Below are 16,477 nucleotides of genomic sequence, written 5' to 3'. Positions count from 1 at the left end.
TATTACAAGACATTGACACCTTACACCGGCTTGGCTTGGCTTGGCTGTTTTGAACACTTTTACTGTATTGTCTTCGACCATTAATAACAGGACCTGCCTCGCTAACCGTTGCCCCTCTGGCAAAGATCCAAAATCAATGATCTAACGCGTTTATAAAAACTGTGGCTATAGAATCGATGTTTTATTGTTGTAATCGTTTTCGTCATGTAAAGAGCTCCCTAAAAATGCCGGTTTGTGTAGTTGAATGGCATAAAAAACGGCCAAAAACTTGTAGTTTAACTTAGTAAAAGATGAAGTAATGTTTTATTTGTAAGTATTTCTACCTTAATTTTATCAAATTTTTAAAAAAATTCTAAAAAGTATCGATTATTTTGAAAAATTGATCGAGTAATCGAATATTCTTTGTATATATTCTGTGGATAGGCTAAGCGATGTGTTTGTTACTCTGTGTAAAAATTACGCGTGTGTGTATTGCGAGTCAAATTTATAGTTGTGTGTATATGGACACAGAATATATTTAATTATGGTGTGGTCAAAATATAAGTGGTCATGGTGGCTCCTTAATTTTTTTACATAATTGTGTTAAATATTTTCAATGCGTGAGTTTACCTCGTCCCCCTCAAAAAACGACAGACTTTTTTGTTGGTGAATTTGGGTGTGAAACAGGTCCATAGTCTAAATAGTCAAAGCTATATTGTATATGTTTAATTTGTAGACAAGGGAGCGAAACAAAAAAAAAATATCTAGCGAGTTCCAAAAAGTCTGAAAATTATTTTCTACACAGTAATTTGTATCTTCTATACGTAATAAATACTGTAGACCTGCTTATAAATTATAAATAATAAAGGCCCATTTTGGGACATGTCCTTTCGTAACTTAGACCATTCTAAGTTTCGTAACTGAGGACGAAGCTGAATTCAACTTTATTATCTATTTCACAAAAAAATAAAAAAAGGACTACCTATACTAAGATTCCAAAGCTGTACGTAGATTAAAAAAACTGAAAGTTTGCCGATGGTTTGCCGCTTTTTTCAACTGAATACGCGCAAAATTTGAATTTTTTTCTAGAACTTACGCCATTTTATAAGTTGGCGTCGTAATAATTTCGAGTTTCTTTTCTCAATTTTAAAATTTCACAGGTTAATTTTCTTCATATAATAATTATAGTTATTATTTAATATTTTCTTCATATATTACACTTGACTGAATTATTTAATTGTTTTTAGATAGTTAAGAATGGATATTAATACTATAGAAAGAATTTCTAATAGAAAAAGATTAGGTGAAGACCTGAGCCAGGTGCAAGAGAAAGTAAAAAAGGAAAATGTCGAGCTAATAAAATTACAGGTAAATATAATAACAATAATTCATAATATCTAATCATGTAATTGTTTTCGACTTTTCGGTACACAATATGTACCTACGAAATGCTTACTAAAGCAAAATATATGAGAAAAAATTATAAGGATGTCGTAAATTAAGTATATGTTATATCTCATGCAGGTGTGGTCAAAACGCCTCCTCCTCGTTTATAATTATTATATATTTATTATAGGTATATTACTATTTAATAAGTTGCTAACTAGGTACACACCAAATACTTGGAAATTGAGTATTGAAGTAGGTAAGTACTTATCTATCAAAGAAAATTAGTGTTTAGCAAATTTTCTTGTTAATGAATGTTTTTTTTATTATTTAAGCTTATTTGTTATAGTAAAAGATCCGTATTAGAAACGACCTTCACCCGTCTGTTCATTGTATGAAAAGTATTTTATATTTTTAATACGTTAGAAAGTTAGTTGCATAATTTATTGGGACAATAGCCACTGGGTACCTAAATATATTGCGAGTAGGTTGTCTAAAAAATTCCTGGCCTAACTATTATTAAGCATTATTAACTATCATTAATGATATCGCAATATATTTTTTAACGTACTAAAATATACTACGAGTAGATTGCCTCAAAAACTCTTTGTTAAAAAACACTTTTCATTCAATAAACAAATGGGCGAAAGTAGTTTTCAGTACTGATCCTGACCTGTTACATGTAAGGTAATGTTTGCTGTATTGTGTAATGGCTAAAAGTTTGTCAGCATAAACTCCTTCCACGGGTAGGTACCTATGTAAGGTAGCCAATTGTAGAGCTTGGAAGGTACCAAGTTTTAAACAGCTCGACCCTCAATTCAAGGGTAAGAATTGCAAAATAATAAATAGATCGAGATCGTCAAGTGGTTGTCGAGCTCTCGCTTTTATAATATTTGAATTTATTCTAATAATTGGGTTCTGGGTAGGTAGCGCAAGACAGTGCGCATTGGGAGCTGAAGGAGCGGCTCGCGCAGCTGCGGGGCGAGCACGAGCGCCTGCAGCAGAACATGCTGCAGCTGCAGATGCAGTACGAGGAGCTGTCCGCGCGCCACCAGGACGAGCTGCGCCACCGCGCAGAGACCCTCAACAAGTTAGTGTGCATTCATTGAGACAATAGTCACTGGGTGCCTACTGGGTAGGTGGCGCAGGACAGCGCGCACTGGGAGCTGAAGGAGCGGCTCGCGCAGAGGCCCTCAACAAGTTAGTGTGCATTCATTGAGACAATAGCCACTGGGTGCCTACTGGGTAGGTGGCGCAGGACAGCGCGCACTGGGAGCTGAAGGAGTGTCTCGCGTAGCTGCGGGGCGAGCACGAGCGCCTGCAGCAGAACATGCTGCAGCTGCAGGCGCCACCAGGACGAGCTGCGCCATCGCGCAGAGACCCTCAACAAGTTAGTGTGCATTCATTGAGACAATAGCCACTGGGTGCCTACTGGGTAGGTGGCGCAGGACAACGCGAACTGGAAGCTGAAGGAGCGGCTCGCGGACAATAACTACTGGTTGGGTGCTAGGTTGGTGGCGCAGGATCCTTGACGATCGATATAGAAAATATAAATTCCTAAACTGAACCGAGCTGGGAATCTAAATCACGAGTTTTATGTTGAGAACCAACTGCGTCAGAGAGATCTTCAAAAGCTTACTTTCCCATGGAAGCTTTTCCGAGCTATACATAACAGTTGAGTTTGTACGGCAGACCAATGATAATTTTATAGTATATATATATATATGTTAATATATAGTATATATGTTAATATATAGTATATATGTTAACATATATATGTTACGTGCCTACAAAATCACTGTGAAAAGTGATCCGTATTAACAACTCCACTGAGCGCACACATGCACAATTTGATGTTTACTTACATTATATATTTATGTATACTTATAATTTTAACACTTCCTAAATACGCAACTCGACATTGTAGACAATATTTAGGTATTATTTGTTTAAATAAAAAATTTGATTAAATAATGTTTTATTGGTCCTTAAATAAAAAAATCTCTCTCCTGGCACCACTTCTGACCTTGCCTCCGACTTCGATTCCGACTCCGATAAATCAAATTTAAAAACTCCGACTCCACCTTCGGTTCCGATAAATTACCTCCGTTACATCCCTGGCCCCCCAAGCCAAGTGGCACATCGATTCTCTTTCTACGATCGCTAACGCTTCGAAAACTAGAAAAATGTATGGGAATGACAGATCTTGATCACGTGACCTGTCGACAGCAAATGTCATGTACATACATCTTTCTAATTTTCGAAGCGTTAACGACACGTGGCTAGGGGGGCTGGTATAAAGTATCGTTGCGGCAGACTGAACGCCACGCGCAAGATCGCCGAAGTTCTGGAGGGGCTAACGCAGCAGTGCAAGGAGGCGTCTTCGCGCACCGAAGCGAACCTGGCGGCGCTGTGCGAAACTTACGCGCGCTCCGACTTGGTGGTATGCGGCCTGCAGCGCGAGCACGTCGCCATTCGTGAGAGCGCCGAGCGGAATGTAAACGAATTGGTGGAGAAGAGTGCGTACTATTCAACTATCTAGGATAGAGTTTTTTTTTATAATAATACATGTTAGAGCAATGATAGCCCAGTGGATAACCTCTGCCTCCGATTCCGGAGGATGTGGGTTCGAATTCGGTCCGGGGCATGCACCTCCAACTTTTCAGTTGTGTGCATTTTAAGAAATTAAATATCACGTGTCTCGAAAACGGTGAGGAAATCGGCATACCAGAGAATTTTCTTAATTCTTGCGTGTGTGATGTCTGCCAATCCGCATTGGGCCAGCGTGGTGGACTATTGGCCTAACCCCTCTCATTCTGAGACGAGACTCGAGCTCAGCAGTGAGCCGAATATGGGTTGAGAATGATGATGATGATAATGATGAAGAAAAATACAAATAAAATATTAATATCGATTATAACCCTTATTCCATAAACTATACGAAATTATTTCTTAATATTAAATGTGATACCCTGACCTAGAGTCTATGCACACGAGGTTAAACGAGTCGATGACGCGATTTATAGGATTTAAGACACTCAGAAAATGCTAGCCAATAGGCATGTTGTCACCTTACACGCTATCCAGGCGTTTAAGCTACAAATGCACCGATGTATAAATACTACTAATAATATAAAGAGGTCAAGTTTGTGGTATTGTAGGGGGTAATCTTTGGGTCTACTGAACCGATTTTAAAAAATCTTTTACCACTAGAAAGCCACGTTATTTGTGAGTGTCATCGGCTATATTTTATCCCGGTATTCTCTCGGGAACAGAAACACAGTACGCGGGTGCAACCGCGGAGCGTTGCGCATTGGACGCGCTCATAAAAACACGCGTTTAAGTAATGTTGTGTGTAAAGTGTCTTGTGAAATTGTATATTTTTGTTGACTAGCTGATACCCGTGTGAAAATCAGATTTTTCGGGCCATTGTGTTGCTCAATAATCTCCTCCATCTTCCGGTGAAAGTCCCATTAAAATCGGTTAAGCGATTCCCGAAATTAGCCCGAAAAAGTAGAAGTAGAATGATAGACATAAATATTTAAAAAAGTGTGGCTATATTTTTTTGATATATTTGCTTGTAACTAAACTTGGTTCAGTGAAACTCAAGAGCGAGCGTCAGAAGCAACTCAAGCAAGAGTACGCCGAGTATCAACAGGTCGCCAACACTGAGTTAGGTAATATGAAGAATGAGCTCAAAGGGAAAGAGACGCTTGTAGAAAAACTCAAGCAACAGCTTGCAGCAGCTGAGATCAACATTAACAAGGTAACTATTCGTACTAGAATAAGCCTAGAGATCTCCCTACAATAGCCCAGTATATGAAACAAATCGAAAACTTATTTTGAGAGAGCCACGAACCACCCCAACCAACACAACCAACAACTGCGTTGAGGTTTGTAACTACACCCACGATCCCAAAGTTGATTGTAGATCTAGACGCCTGAAAAACGCTCATTACGATCCTGATGGCGACATGACGACTAACAAGTTAGCCCTTGACTACAATCTCACCTAATGCTAAGTGATGATGAAATCTAAGATGGAAGCTGGCTAACACCCCTTTCGGTTTCTACACGACATCGTACCGCAACGCTAAATCGTTTGGCGGTACGTCTTTGGTAGGGTGGTAACTAACCACGGCCGAAGCCTCTCACCAGCCAGACCTGAACCAATTAAGAAAACCTCAATCAGCCCAGCCGGGGATCGAATCCAGGGCATCCGTCTTGTAAATCCACCGCGCATACCACTGCACCACGGAGGCCGTCGACTAGTTGTGTCATCTGAAGCTCTTTTTAGAATGTGTTCGTTGCATGTTACTGTGGATATACTTTTCCATTTGGTGGACCATCTGCTTAGTCTGTCAATTATTACTATAAAAATATGTAGGTATAGCGCGGTCAAAAGTAAATTAAAAATTATATTTGATAAAGCGCGATGCTACCATCGCCGCTCTACACTGCGAAATGAGCAACACCCAGGCTGATCTGCGCAATCAACTGTCCGACACGAAGAACCTTGTAACGGCAAAAGAGAATATCTTGACTGATCTGCACAAACAGCTAACAGAAGCTGACAGCAACATGAGAAATAAAGATAACATCTTGACAGATCTGCGCCACCAGCTGGCACAAGCAGAGAGCAACATGATAAATAAAGATAACATCTTGGCAGATTTGCGCCACCAGCTGGCACAAGCAGAGAGCAACATGATTAATAAAGATAACATCTTGACAGATCTGCGCCACCAGCTGGCACAAGCAGAGAGCAACATGATAAGTAAAGATAACATCTTGACAGATCTGCGCAACCAGTTGGACCAAGCAGAGAGCAACATGATAAATAAAGATAACATCTTGACAGATCTGCGCCGCCAGCTGGCACAAGCAGAGAGCAACATGATGAATAAAGATAACATCTTGACAGATCTGCGTCACCAGCTGGCACAAGCAGAGAGCAACATGATAAATAAAGATAACATCTTGACAGATCTGCGCAACCAGCTGAACCAAGCAGAGAGCAATATGATAGATATAGATAACACCGTGACTGATTTGCGCACTCAGATAATGGAAATAGAGAGCAACTTGATAGCGAAAGATAACGAGTAAGAACTTTATATTTCTAAGTAACAAAACAATAGGAAATATGCATGTGATTCAAATACATATTCTTAAACTTACTCTATTAATTAATAATACTGTTATAATTAATACTGTTTCAGAATTAAGTATATTCAATATTTTTCAAAAAAAGGAGGAGGTTCTCAATTCGACGCGTGTGTTTTTTTTTTAATGTTTGTTACCTCAGAACTTCGTCATTTCTTAATCAATTTTGAATTTTAAATTTTGTTTGAACGTGTATGCTCCTGAAGTGGTCCCATTGTCACCATATCAGGATCTGATGATGGGATCCTGGAGAAATCGAGGAAAACTTTCAAAAATTGTAAAGACTACTATAGCGTTTTATATTTTTTTCCATTAACCTTTTTATATCACTACAACTTAATGAAGGTCTGGAGTTCGATAATGATGGTGTCTAAACACACACGAGGAAACTCTTTAACGGTTTACAACAGTTACCTTGTGTTTGGACTTGATTAATTTGTGTTGACAAGAACTTTCCACCTAGATGGGTTGTGACTGTCATTAGGGGTCTGATGATGAAGTCGAAGGACAGGTACTGGAACTCCTCAACGGTTAACAATAGCTACCTTGTGATTTGTTCGATTAATTTGTATTTTTAAGAACTTTACACCTAGATGGGTTATGGCTGTCATCAGGGGTTTGACGATGAATACACTACTACAGTACGATGGTACTGGAACTCCTGATTACACTAAAAATTTAAAAATAAAAAATTTTAATAAAAAAAACTTAATTTACTTCAAAAACATAAAATATCCTGACTAAACTAAAAAGCAAAAAAAAAAAATAATACTAAGTTCTATATATCATATTAAGTAGGTACTAACTGATGATCAGTTTGAAGGCGGTGACACTATAATACATTGATTGTACGTGATCATTTTTATAAGATAAAATGTATAGTAAAATTTCAAAAAAAATTCCATGAAAGTTCCCAAGGCTACTTTACTTTTCCAAATTTTCAAACAGGAGAACTCCGTTTTATAATAATATGTGTGGGTAGTACGTACTCGTACATGCACATTTCCTATTGTGTTTAGCTTATGAATTGCAAAATATATTCACTGTACCTGTATGTTTATGTAGTTCCACATTTATTTATTTAGTTATTAAAGTAGCTTTTTAGAATTTAAACTATCGTGAGTGTTATTCATATTAATTGAGTAAGAAACACGGCTAAAACTCACCTGATACTACGTCGGGGTATGCCCTACTAGTTTCGAACCCATACGGGGCGCTTAGTCATGAGCTGGTTCTTGCAACGCGGCACGATCCAAACTGCGACACAGCAGCGCGAGGGGCCGCTCGCAGCGCGCGTCGGGAGAGGGCCTGTTGGGTGGAGAGTAAAGGTTCCGTTACATTCTCCGAGTCTTCTTGTAAGAAACCGAACTAACAATATCTTGTTCCAAGTTTGTTATTTGCGACTTAGAATGAAATAGCGGTTTCCAAGCTGTCGGCAGCAACCATCCATGATCACGATTAAAATTCGGGTGACAACTACTTAATTTCTATTGCTTCACGTATCTTACGAGATAGGTACTAGAAAGTTTTCCCTTGGCAATACTGAAGCCTTATCAAAACAGATGAAATCCCCGAGTCCAATAACCGAAGCTTGAACATGCTCGGCTACTGCTGAACCGTCTAGTGTTGGGTCTAGGTTGCTTCCTCTAGTACGTTTCACTCCGAAAACGAAACATCTTTAGGCGAAATTATCTCTACAATGTTCATTTATTGTAAAACAATGATACACATTGAACAATCTATCTTTGCACATTGAAAAACAATCAACTTTACAATTGAAAGTATAAACCAAGAGCCAGCGACAATGCTGGCTCTCCATCTACTTCACAAATTGTCAAACAATGGACATTACAATTGAACCGTGACACATTGTAAGGAAATGAATTTTACTATTGAACTTTGTAAAACAATGAACGTTACAGGAATTACATACACTAGTACCTGCTAGTACCTACATGTTATAATTTAACTAATATGATAATATTATGCGCGTCACAGATTAGCACTCGTGCGAGAGCAGCAGAGCGCCGCTGCCATGGAAAACGACTGCTATAGAGCACAAATACAGGTATAGTGGTCAAGACCGGCATAATACATGTATAACCCTCATCTGTTATTTATTAGCAATAAACGGTAGTTTGATAGGGCGCTATTTAACCTATGTGCAATGTGTCAATGTGAATATTTTGAACTGATATAATAACAGATGAGGGTTTATATTTCTTATGCTAGATCTCGTACTATATACAGTAAGTATAAGATAAGTATGGCATTTGGATTATTGTTCTAGGCAATTCAAACAAAGTGTGAAGAACAAGCTAAAGAACTGGAAAAGGCAAAAACAGACAACGAAACCCTGGAAAATAAAGGAAAGGATTTGCAAGAGGTGAGAAATGTCATTTTTAGAAGGCCAATGAAATGGATGGAGTGTGTGAAAGGAAGTGGATGATGTGTTGACAAGTAATAGAGATGAATGAAGAAGATTGACATAATTTTGTGGGATAGGGGAAAGAAGATGATGTTATGTAGTAGATTGTATTTTTTTTAGAAAGTGAATGAATACCACAAAGAAGTAGAGTCACTAAAGACTCTGCTCTTGGAAGCGGACGCACGGACAGAGAAACTGTCGCTGGAGCTTAGGGAGACGATTGACCAGCGTGACAACCACTTACGCAAAGTTGATCACTTGGAAGCCGAAATCGTTATCTTGAGCAAGAATCTCAACGATACCGAGATATATTTATCAAATTATAAGTAAGTTATTACAAGCTTTTATTCAAATTTGCTGCCTTAAGTTTGTACTCACTTTCGGTAAGATAGACAATAGATTCTGTACAGTGTGAACACAGTTGCTATTAATTATTTCTTTCCGCTCACATTTCTTGGTCACATCACAGATGTCTTGTTCGTTTTTGTACAGATCACATCACATCACAGATATTACGTTTTCCTTTGAACTTTTAGAATAATTGTATATTTCTTATTAAATTTAAAATATTTTTTATTATATTGTCATAGTGCTGGGCATCCGCAACATCACCAAATTCGCAATACCTGCCATCTCTACCATCATCACTCACGTAGAATCACTGTAAACAGACATACTTGACTTTGACGAATTTTACAAATTCAAAATACGTATAATCCAAATTCGTTAACACCAGAGATGCCGCCGAAGATAAAAACAAAAAACAATTGGAAATAATTGAAGTAAAGAGCAATGAGTTGGAACACAAAACATCTGAGCATCTCCAAGCTATCAACCAATTGGAGAAAGTAAAAAAGAAAAGTGAAAAGCTGCAGAAGCAATTGGAAGCCGTTAATAGGAAGATGCAGCAGGAACGAGAAGAAAACAAGATAATGCGCGCGCACTGGGAAGCTGAAATGAAGGTGAGCTTTCTCTACACAACTATATAACGACACTGAAGGGACTGTACATTTAATGACGCTATAGAGAGTTATAGACAGAGATTTTTCGTCAATGCACAGTGATTTTTTTTTACTAGCAGCCATGATTGAAAGCAACTAAAAATATAACACAACTAGGTCCAGTTAGACTCATGACCGAGGGGTGGTGGTTCTATCCCCGCCCCGTTGGACTATTGTCGTACCCTCTCCTAATACAGTCTTTGCCGACTAATTGGAGGGGAATGGGAATATTGGTCATAATTAATACAAAGATATGGCAAATATTCTTTAAAAAAAACCTATCTATATATACCTATATAACGGATTGAAATGTGTATGTGTAACTTATTTATTTGCTTTTGTTTAGGCCAAGGATGAGTCGCTCTCAAAAGAAATGTCGAAGTTCTTGCAAGCGAGGACCGAATCGGTGGGTGGAGATGTTAATCTATCTAAACTAATACTATAAAGACGTAAAGTTTGTGGTTTTGTAACTTTCTACTATCTACTGAAATTATTTTGAAAATTCTTTTACCACAAGCTACGTTATTTACGAGTGCCATAGGCTATATTTTATCCCCGTATTTTACTGGAACAGGAACTACGCGGTAGTAACCGCAGGGCGTCTGCATTTTTCGGGGAGGAAATCTCTTACACGTAATTGTAAAACTTTTACAAATGTTGTTTACCAGTCTTTTTTATTTTTTTTTATTCTTTACAAGTTAGCCCTTGACTACAATCTCACCTGATGGTAAGTGACGATGCAATTTAATTGGGTAGGGGGTTGAGTTTAGTTAAGTTGGTCTTAGCACTGTATGTCAAGGGTCATTGAAAACAGCAAGTGACTATTTACAAGTAAACCGTACGAATTGGTTTATTTTAATATTTTTTTAAACAAAATTAAAAAAAAAATAGTAATAAATAAAAAACATTGTCAAACATTTTATCCGTATGAATATATACAGTAGAACCCATTTAATACGATTTCGCAGGGACCCAAAAACTAAAAAAGCGTCTTAGAAGGGAACGCGTAATAAACGGGATATGGGTAGGGAAAAATGTAACGCCTAATGTACACATATTACATAGTTATAAAAATTGGTGTATTTGATGTAAAGACTACATAATTATGCTACATAAAGTAATCTTATTCTGGTATGACATAAAGATTTTGATGCAACATATTAGCAATTACGAAATTTTCAATTAAATACTTTTTCAGTGCGTCTTCAAAATTTTCAGTTTAGAATAGCACCATGTCAAGTGTCGTTCGTTGTCAGGGTCTTTCAGTTCTTTAATATATCATGTAATTTTAATATATCAGTCTTGTCCTGCAACCTTGTTTAAGGACCTTTATGATGTCCTGATCTATCTGTTGTAATTTAATTGTCGCATTTGGAACACGCGTGTGACATGTAGGCGCATTAAACGGGATGACGAATCGTATTAAGCGTTAGGAAATGTATGAAAACATGTCTCAATTTGTAGGGACTGGCATAAAATTACGTATTATGCGAAAAATCGTTTTAAGCGTGATCGTCTTAAGCGGGTTCTAAGGTAATTCGTACGGTTTACGTACGCATGTACTTCTTACTTAAAAATATGCTAATAACGCTATGCGGTAAAGGACCATGAGAAGAGTGCGCTGCAAAAGAAGATCGACGAGTTAGAGACAAGAATAACCAACATAATAAAGGAGGCATCGGAGATTCCGCGGCATGTGACCGCCGAGCTCACTCCGCAGCGCGCGGTGAGTACAAACTGCATATTATATCAATTTTATTTAAGATTTTTTACTGTATAAGTCCAGATTATAGTGTAATCGAGTGAGCCGAACGGAAGACCTAAAAATGTTTTACTTCAATCATGTGGTCGTTAACAATATTTAACCACACCACACCTTTATATATGAACCGAAAATTTTCGTTCTCTCCAACTAGTCGGAAAAGACTGTCAGGAGCGGATACGACAATATTCTAGCGCTGGGATCGAACCACGACCTCTCGGTGATAAGTCCGGCTCCTTAACCTATGAGTTATCGACTTATGCTAGCCACTCACCATCTCAAAACTGATCGTGTGTTGGTCGCGATCGGCATGATGTCATGCGCATCGCGACGAACATGTTCAGTTTTATCGGCTGTCAAGCCGTTAGCACTGTAGGCATGTGAGCTTAATTGATCGTCAGCTGACATAGCTAGTCATGCAATACTGCCACTTCTCCATATTATACTCGTAAATACTTCACCTGGATCACCCTTGCAGCAGGTAGAGGCTCAACCGCTAAAGCGGGTCGATTCTCTCCTCGACGGTATGTTCCAGTACTCTAGTGAGCGCAGCGTCGATTATTTGGATGTAAGTTGTTATAATTTACATTTTATTCCGGACTAGCGGACGCCCGCGATATCGTCCGCGTAGAATTCGGTTTTTCAAAATTCCCGCGGGAACTATAGATTTTTCCGTCAATCTGATCAAAAGTAGCCTATATTCCAGAGAGACATTAATCCAGAGTAAAATCTATTTCCATTCCAAATTTCAGCCAAATCGCTTCGAGGAACAAACATACTTACACACTTTCACACTTACACACACATAAACTTTTGCCTATATAATATTAGTGTGATAGTGTGAAAACCTACTGTTCTGCGGGATTTACAAAAATAAAATTTGACGCGAACGAAGTCTTGGGCGTCCGCTAGTTTACTTTAACTTTTGAAACTTTTATAGTTTGTAGGCATTTCTGTTCTTATACATTAATTAGAAGACTTCGCCCGCGTGTAAATCTCTGGCCCCTAACTGTTGACCATATTCTCGGTACGTAATCTTTTTCTTAAAATATGCTATTGCAAATATTTTTACGCATTTACATAATTATGTGTCTATGATAAATGCATCGTCGTTTTATTATATTTCGAAGAAGAGTTGCGTAGAACGTCGAAGAACAACCCTATTATTAATAAAATCTTTTTACGGTTATACTACTTTATGGAACGGTCTTTTACAACGTACAACTTATTAAAAATTCATATAATTTAATAATTCATATAATTAATTAAGGTATGGTATATCATACAGCATAGGTATATTGCTGCTTACGAAGTAGCACACATAAAAATATTAATATAGCTTACCAAGCGAGCCCAAAAATTGTTCTACTATTAATAAAATTTTAATATATAGAAAAAAATGGCAAATACACAATTGTATAGTTCGTGCGGATTAACTTCACACCTGGCCCGAATGATATTTGTAGTGTGTTTGTATGGATGTGTTTGGTAGCCAGGTGTCAAGTTATTGCGCACGAATTATAGACATCTATATTATATCTGGAGTGAATAAGTCACCAGCAGTGTCGTTACAGTCGGCGAAGGTACAACAACACTTCGCAATGTTCCTCCACGGAGAGCCCGCGCCCGCTAACTCTCTGGCGGCTCTCAAGCGCGACAACCCAGACTCTCTGGTGGCGGGCGCTCGGACACAACGCCCGCGCACAAACTCTCCGGTGCTGAACGTGACTAAGCCGAACTCTGTAAGTGCTTACAGAAAGTGCAGCGTCCTTGGCGAGCTTCTGGCTTCATCATCGTCATCATCATCACACCAGCTGATGGACGTCCACTGCAAGACATAGGCCTTTTGTAGGAACTTCCAAACATTACGATGCCTCCTGAATCCAGCGAATCTTTGAGACTCGTTTGATGTCGTCAGTCCACCTGATGGGGGTCGACCAGCTCTGTGCTTCTGGCTTGGCGATTTACAAAATCATTCTAAGGGTAGGGCTGACAAGACTGCGTAGAGTCGGGGTTCTAAGATTTTGAATAGAATTCTCATGTAAACCCTTTTATTAAGTGTCATAGTCACCCTAAACACCACAGAACAGACAACGCTAAAAGTTAACGCTTTTAGCAATAGAAGTAGCAAGGGGGCGTGGCCCGCGTACACCCGGCTGTGCGGAACAACGCAAGCGCGTCCGCGCATGTACTAGTAGTCTTGGTTTGTTCTGTGACAAAAGGAATAAATAATATTCAACTCTAAAGTAAGGGTGACATATTTCATTTTTCACTAAATATTAAACAGACATTTAGGCTACGCCCCTGGGTACGCTGGGATCAATACAAGGAATTGGCACTTTATAAATCTAGTTACTTCTTATATCTGTGCTAAACACCAACATTCACCGACAACCACAGATTAAAGGTAATTAGTATCTTTCATTAACCAAATGACTAGCGATATTGAGTCATCTTGTTATAAGTTGCGCAATGAACGCGATCAAGTAAGCCAAGTCGCTTCCCCCAGCAAACACTGCAGCTCGTAGGCTGGCAAAGGAAAATTCTGGCTGGAATTGAACTAACCTAGGTCCTTTGGGTATGCGGATCTCCCCTTAGACGAGAAGGCGCGAGTCAAGTGTGTGTGAGGTTTTGGTGTGTGCGCGCATAATATATATAACTTTCTAGCGCGTGTGGTACTGCAAGCTCCAAGGACAAATTTCACAAACAGATGGTTTAACCACCAAGAACAGACTTTTAGCTTTTTAATTATTTAAAAAAAAAATAAGACTTAACATTCCGATTAGCGTAATGTTAGGTACGTGAACTTTTCTTAGATTTTATTTTAAAATTTAAACTATCATGAGAATTGTAGTCAAAATAGTATACTAAATCATTGTAGCGTTTGAGAGTTAATAATGATGATGATGATAGTGACGATGACATAAAGTATTCATTTCATGTCATCATCATTATGATCATCAAGGATAAGCTCTTACAGCCGGTGAAGGAGCATCGTTACTTCGCGATGTTCGCCCGCGAGGAGCCCGAGCCCGCTAACTCTCAGGCGGCTTTCAAGCGTGACAACCCAGACTCTCTGGTAGCGGGGACTCGGACACAACGCCCGCGCACATACCCGCCGGTGCCGGTGCAGAAAGAGCCCAAGCCTGTAAGTTCTTACAGCTGGTAAAGGAGAATCGTTACTTCGCGATGTTTGCTCGCGAGGAGCCCGCGCCCACTAACTCTCTCGCAGCTCTCAAGCGCGATAACCCAGACTCTCATGTAGCGGGCACTCGGGTGTAATGCCGGCGCACAGACCCGCCGGTGTCCGTACAGAAAGAGCTAAGCCTGTAAGTTCTTACAGCCGGTGAAGGAGCATCGTTACTTCGCGATGTTCGCCCGCGAGGAGCCCGAGCCCGCTAACTCTCTGGCGGCTCTCAAGCGTGACCACCCAGACTCTTTGGTAGCGAGCGCTCGGACACAACACCCGCGCACAGACCCGTCGGTGCCGGTGCAGAAAGAGCCTAAGCCTGTAAGCTCAATAACTGCATACCTAAGCATTTTTTTTTATAAGAATGTTATTATATATTAGGTACTGTTATCCCATTCGCCTTCCCGGGTAAGTTTTAGCAAAACAATTTATAGCATTACTGGAGCACAAAATTAAGTATAGACTAAATTAAAAAAAAATAACCAGAAAAACACAAATTTGGAATAGAGATCTTGAAAATTTATTCATGATTTCGCTCGTATATTGTAAATGGGAAAGTGAGTTTATTTGATTGTTTGTTACACTTTTACGGTGAAACCACTGAACTGATTTAAAAAAGTCTTTCATTAATGTTAACTACATTATCAATCACTAACTAACTATTAAGCAGTTCAGCGTGGCTGATAAATATATTGGATATATAATCCTAACAATGGAGTACTATTATGTTTAGAGATTTGCATATTTCCATGTTAATAAAAGTATTTTACATTGTTCTAGGTCGCGCCAAAAGAACGACGTTTTTTCAAAACTCGCAAGACTTCGGTCAAGAAGAATTAAATTAATAGACTAATAAATAAAATCTTCTTATTAATTAAATACATACATATTAATAAATTAATGATTTTTAAGTATTTTAATTTTGAACGAGATTTAAGAGATATTAACTCTAAAACAAACTTTAGTAATAATATCATTGCCTATTTTCACTACAGGGCAGGCCTTCCTTCTAATAGGATCTCTCCTATTAGAAGGAAGGCCTGAAAGATATATAATAGGAGAGGATATAATATATAGAGCTTAGACCCACCACGCTGGTCCAAGTTTGGCGGGTGATAATATTGTATTTATTATCAACCGCTATCAGATGTTAATGCGATGACCGGCACCGACGATTTAAGTGCTCTCCGAGGTACACGGGCAAGGAACATATGTACACGGGGGTGTAACACCACCAATTTCTCAACTCTGGTATGAGAATCAAGTTTAATCCTCAGTTTTGATACGCTAGTGCCCCATCTCTAGTATAAAATATCATTGGCTGTCATAGACACCGCTAGACGCGGTGAAACACCACGTTACATCACTGGTCCAATGTAATTATTTTTTTTCGTCTGTCTACGGTTATTTTGCTTTCTTATCTGTGGAAGACTAGGCTAATTTGTTCTAGCATTGCAGGTCTGTGGACTCTTAAGGTCTATGTGCTGATGTGCTGTCTATTCTATTGTCTATGGTTTATTTTGATTTTTGATTTCGAAATGAATTGTGCTGCAGTGGGCTATTTA

General features: G+C 38.8%; 2 protein-coding genes across 3 annotated transcripts; both read left to right on the top strand.

Annotated features, from left to right (window-relative positions):
* Positions 1-537: 537 nt before the first annotated feature.
* On the top strand, positions 538-6,477 carry LOC128198568 (tropomyosin-like). Its single transcript, XM_052884665.1, has 4 exons — positions 538-1,347; positions 2,292-2,455; positions 3,682-3,884; positions 4,965-6,477. The coding sequence occupies exons 1-4, from the start codon at positions 1,237-1,239 to the stop codon at positions 5,174-5,176; spliced, it is 690 nt and encodes a 229-aa protein (XP_052740625.1). The 5' UTR covers positions 538-1,236; the 3' UTR covers positions 5,177-6,477.
* Positions 6,478-7,414: 937 nt separating this feature from the next.
* LOC112049758 (GRIP and coiled-coil domain-containing protein-like) lies at positions 7,415-15,899 on the top strand. Of its 2 annotated transcripts, XM_052884862.1 has the most exons (11): positions 7,415-8,599; positions 8,822-8,917; positions 9,080-9,285; positions 9,696-9,921; positions 10,307-10,366; positions 11,564-11,686; positions 12,201-12,290; positions 13,297-13,464; positions 14,703-14,870; positions 15,066-15,233; positions 15,693-15,899. In XM_052884862.1, exons 1-11 carry the CDS (start codon positions 8,567-8,569, stop codon positions 15,750-15,752), a joined length of 1,398 nt encoding a protein of 465 aa, XP_052740822.1. In that variant the 5' UTR covers positions 7,415-8,566; the 3' UTR covers positions 15,753-15,899. The 2 variants fall into 2 exon arrangements, with proteins under 2 accessions (XP_052740822.1, XP_052740823.1); XM_052884863.1 differs by lacking the exon at positions 15,066-15,233.
* Positions 15,900-16,477: the final 578 nt, after the last annotated feature.

Source organism: Bicyclus anynana, chromosome 12 (assembly GCF_947172395.1).
Source record: "Bicyclus anynana chromosome 12, ilBicAnyn1.1, whole genome shotgun sequence".
In the NCBI taxonomy this organism is placed as follows: Eukaryota; Metazoa; Arthropoda; class Insecta; order Lepidoptera; family Nymphalidae; genus Bicyclus; species Bicyclus anynana.
Note: the sequence above shows the minus strand (reverse complement) of the source record. Positions and strands in the feature narration are given on the sequence as shown.

Bases quoted from the DNA above. Each gene is read 5' to 3' on its own strand.
- LOC128198568 (XM_052884665.1), top strand. From the start codon at position 1,237: ATGGATATTAATACTATAGAAAGAATTTCTAATAGAAAAAGATTAGGT. The intron at 1,348-2,291 runs GTAAATATAATA...GGTTCTGGGTAG, and splicing joins TCGAGCTAATAAAATTACAG to GTAGCGCAAGACAGTGCGCA. The intron at 3,885-4,964 runs GTGCGTACTATT...AACTTGGTTCAG, and splicing joins AAACGAATTGGTGGAGAAGA to TGAAACTCAAGAGCGAGCGT.
- LOC112049758 (XM_052884862.1), top strand. From the start codon at position 8,567: ATGGAAAACGACTGCTATAGAGCACAAATACAG. The intron at 10,367-11,563 runs GTGGGTGGAGAT...TATGCGGTAAAG, and splicing joins TGCAAGCGAGGACCGAATCG to GACCATGAGAAGAGTGCGCT. The intron at 12,291-13,296 runs GTAAGTTGTTAT...GTGTCGTTACAG, and splicing joins GCAGCGTCGATTATTTGGAT to TCGGCGAAGGTACAACAACA.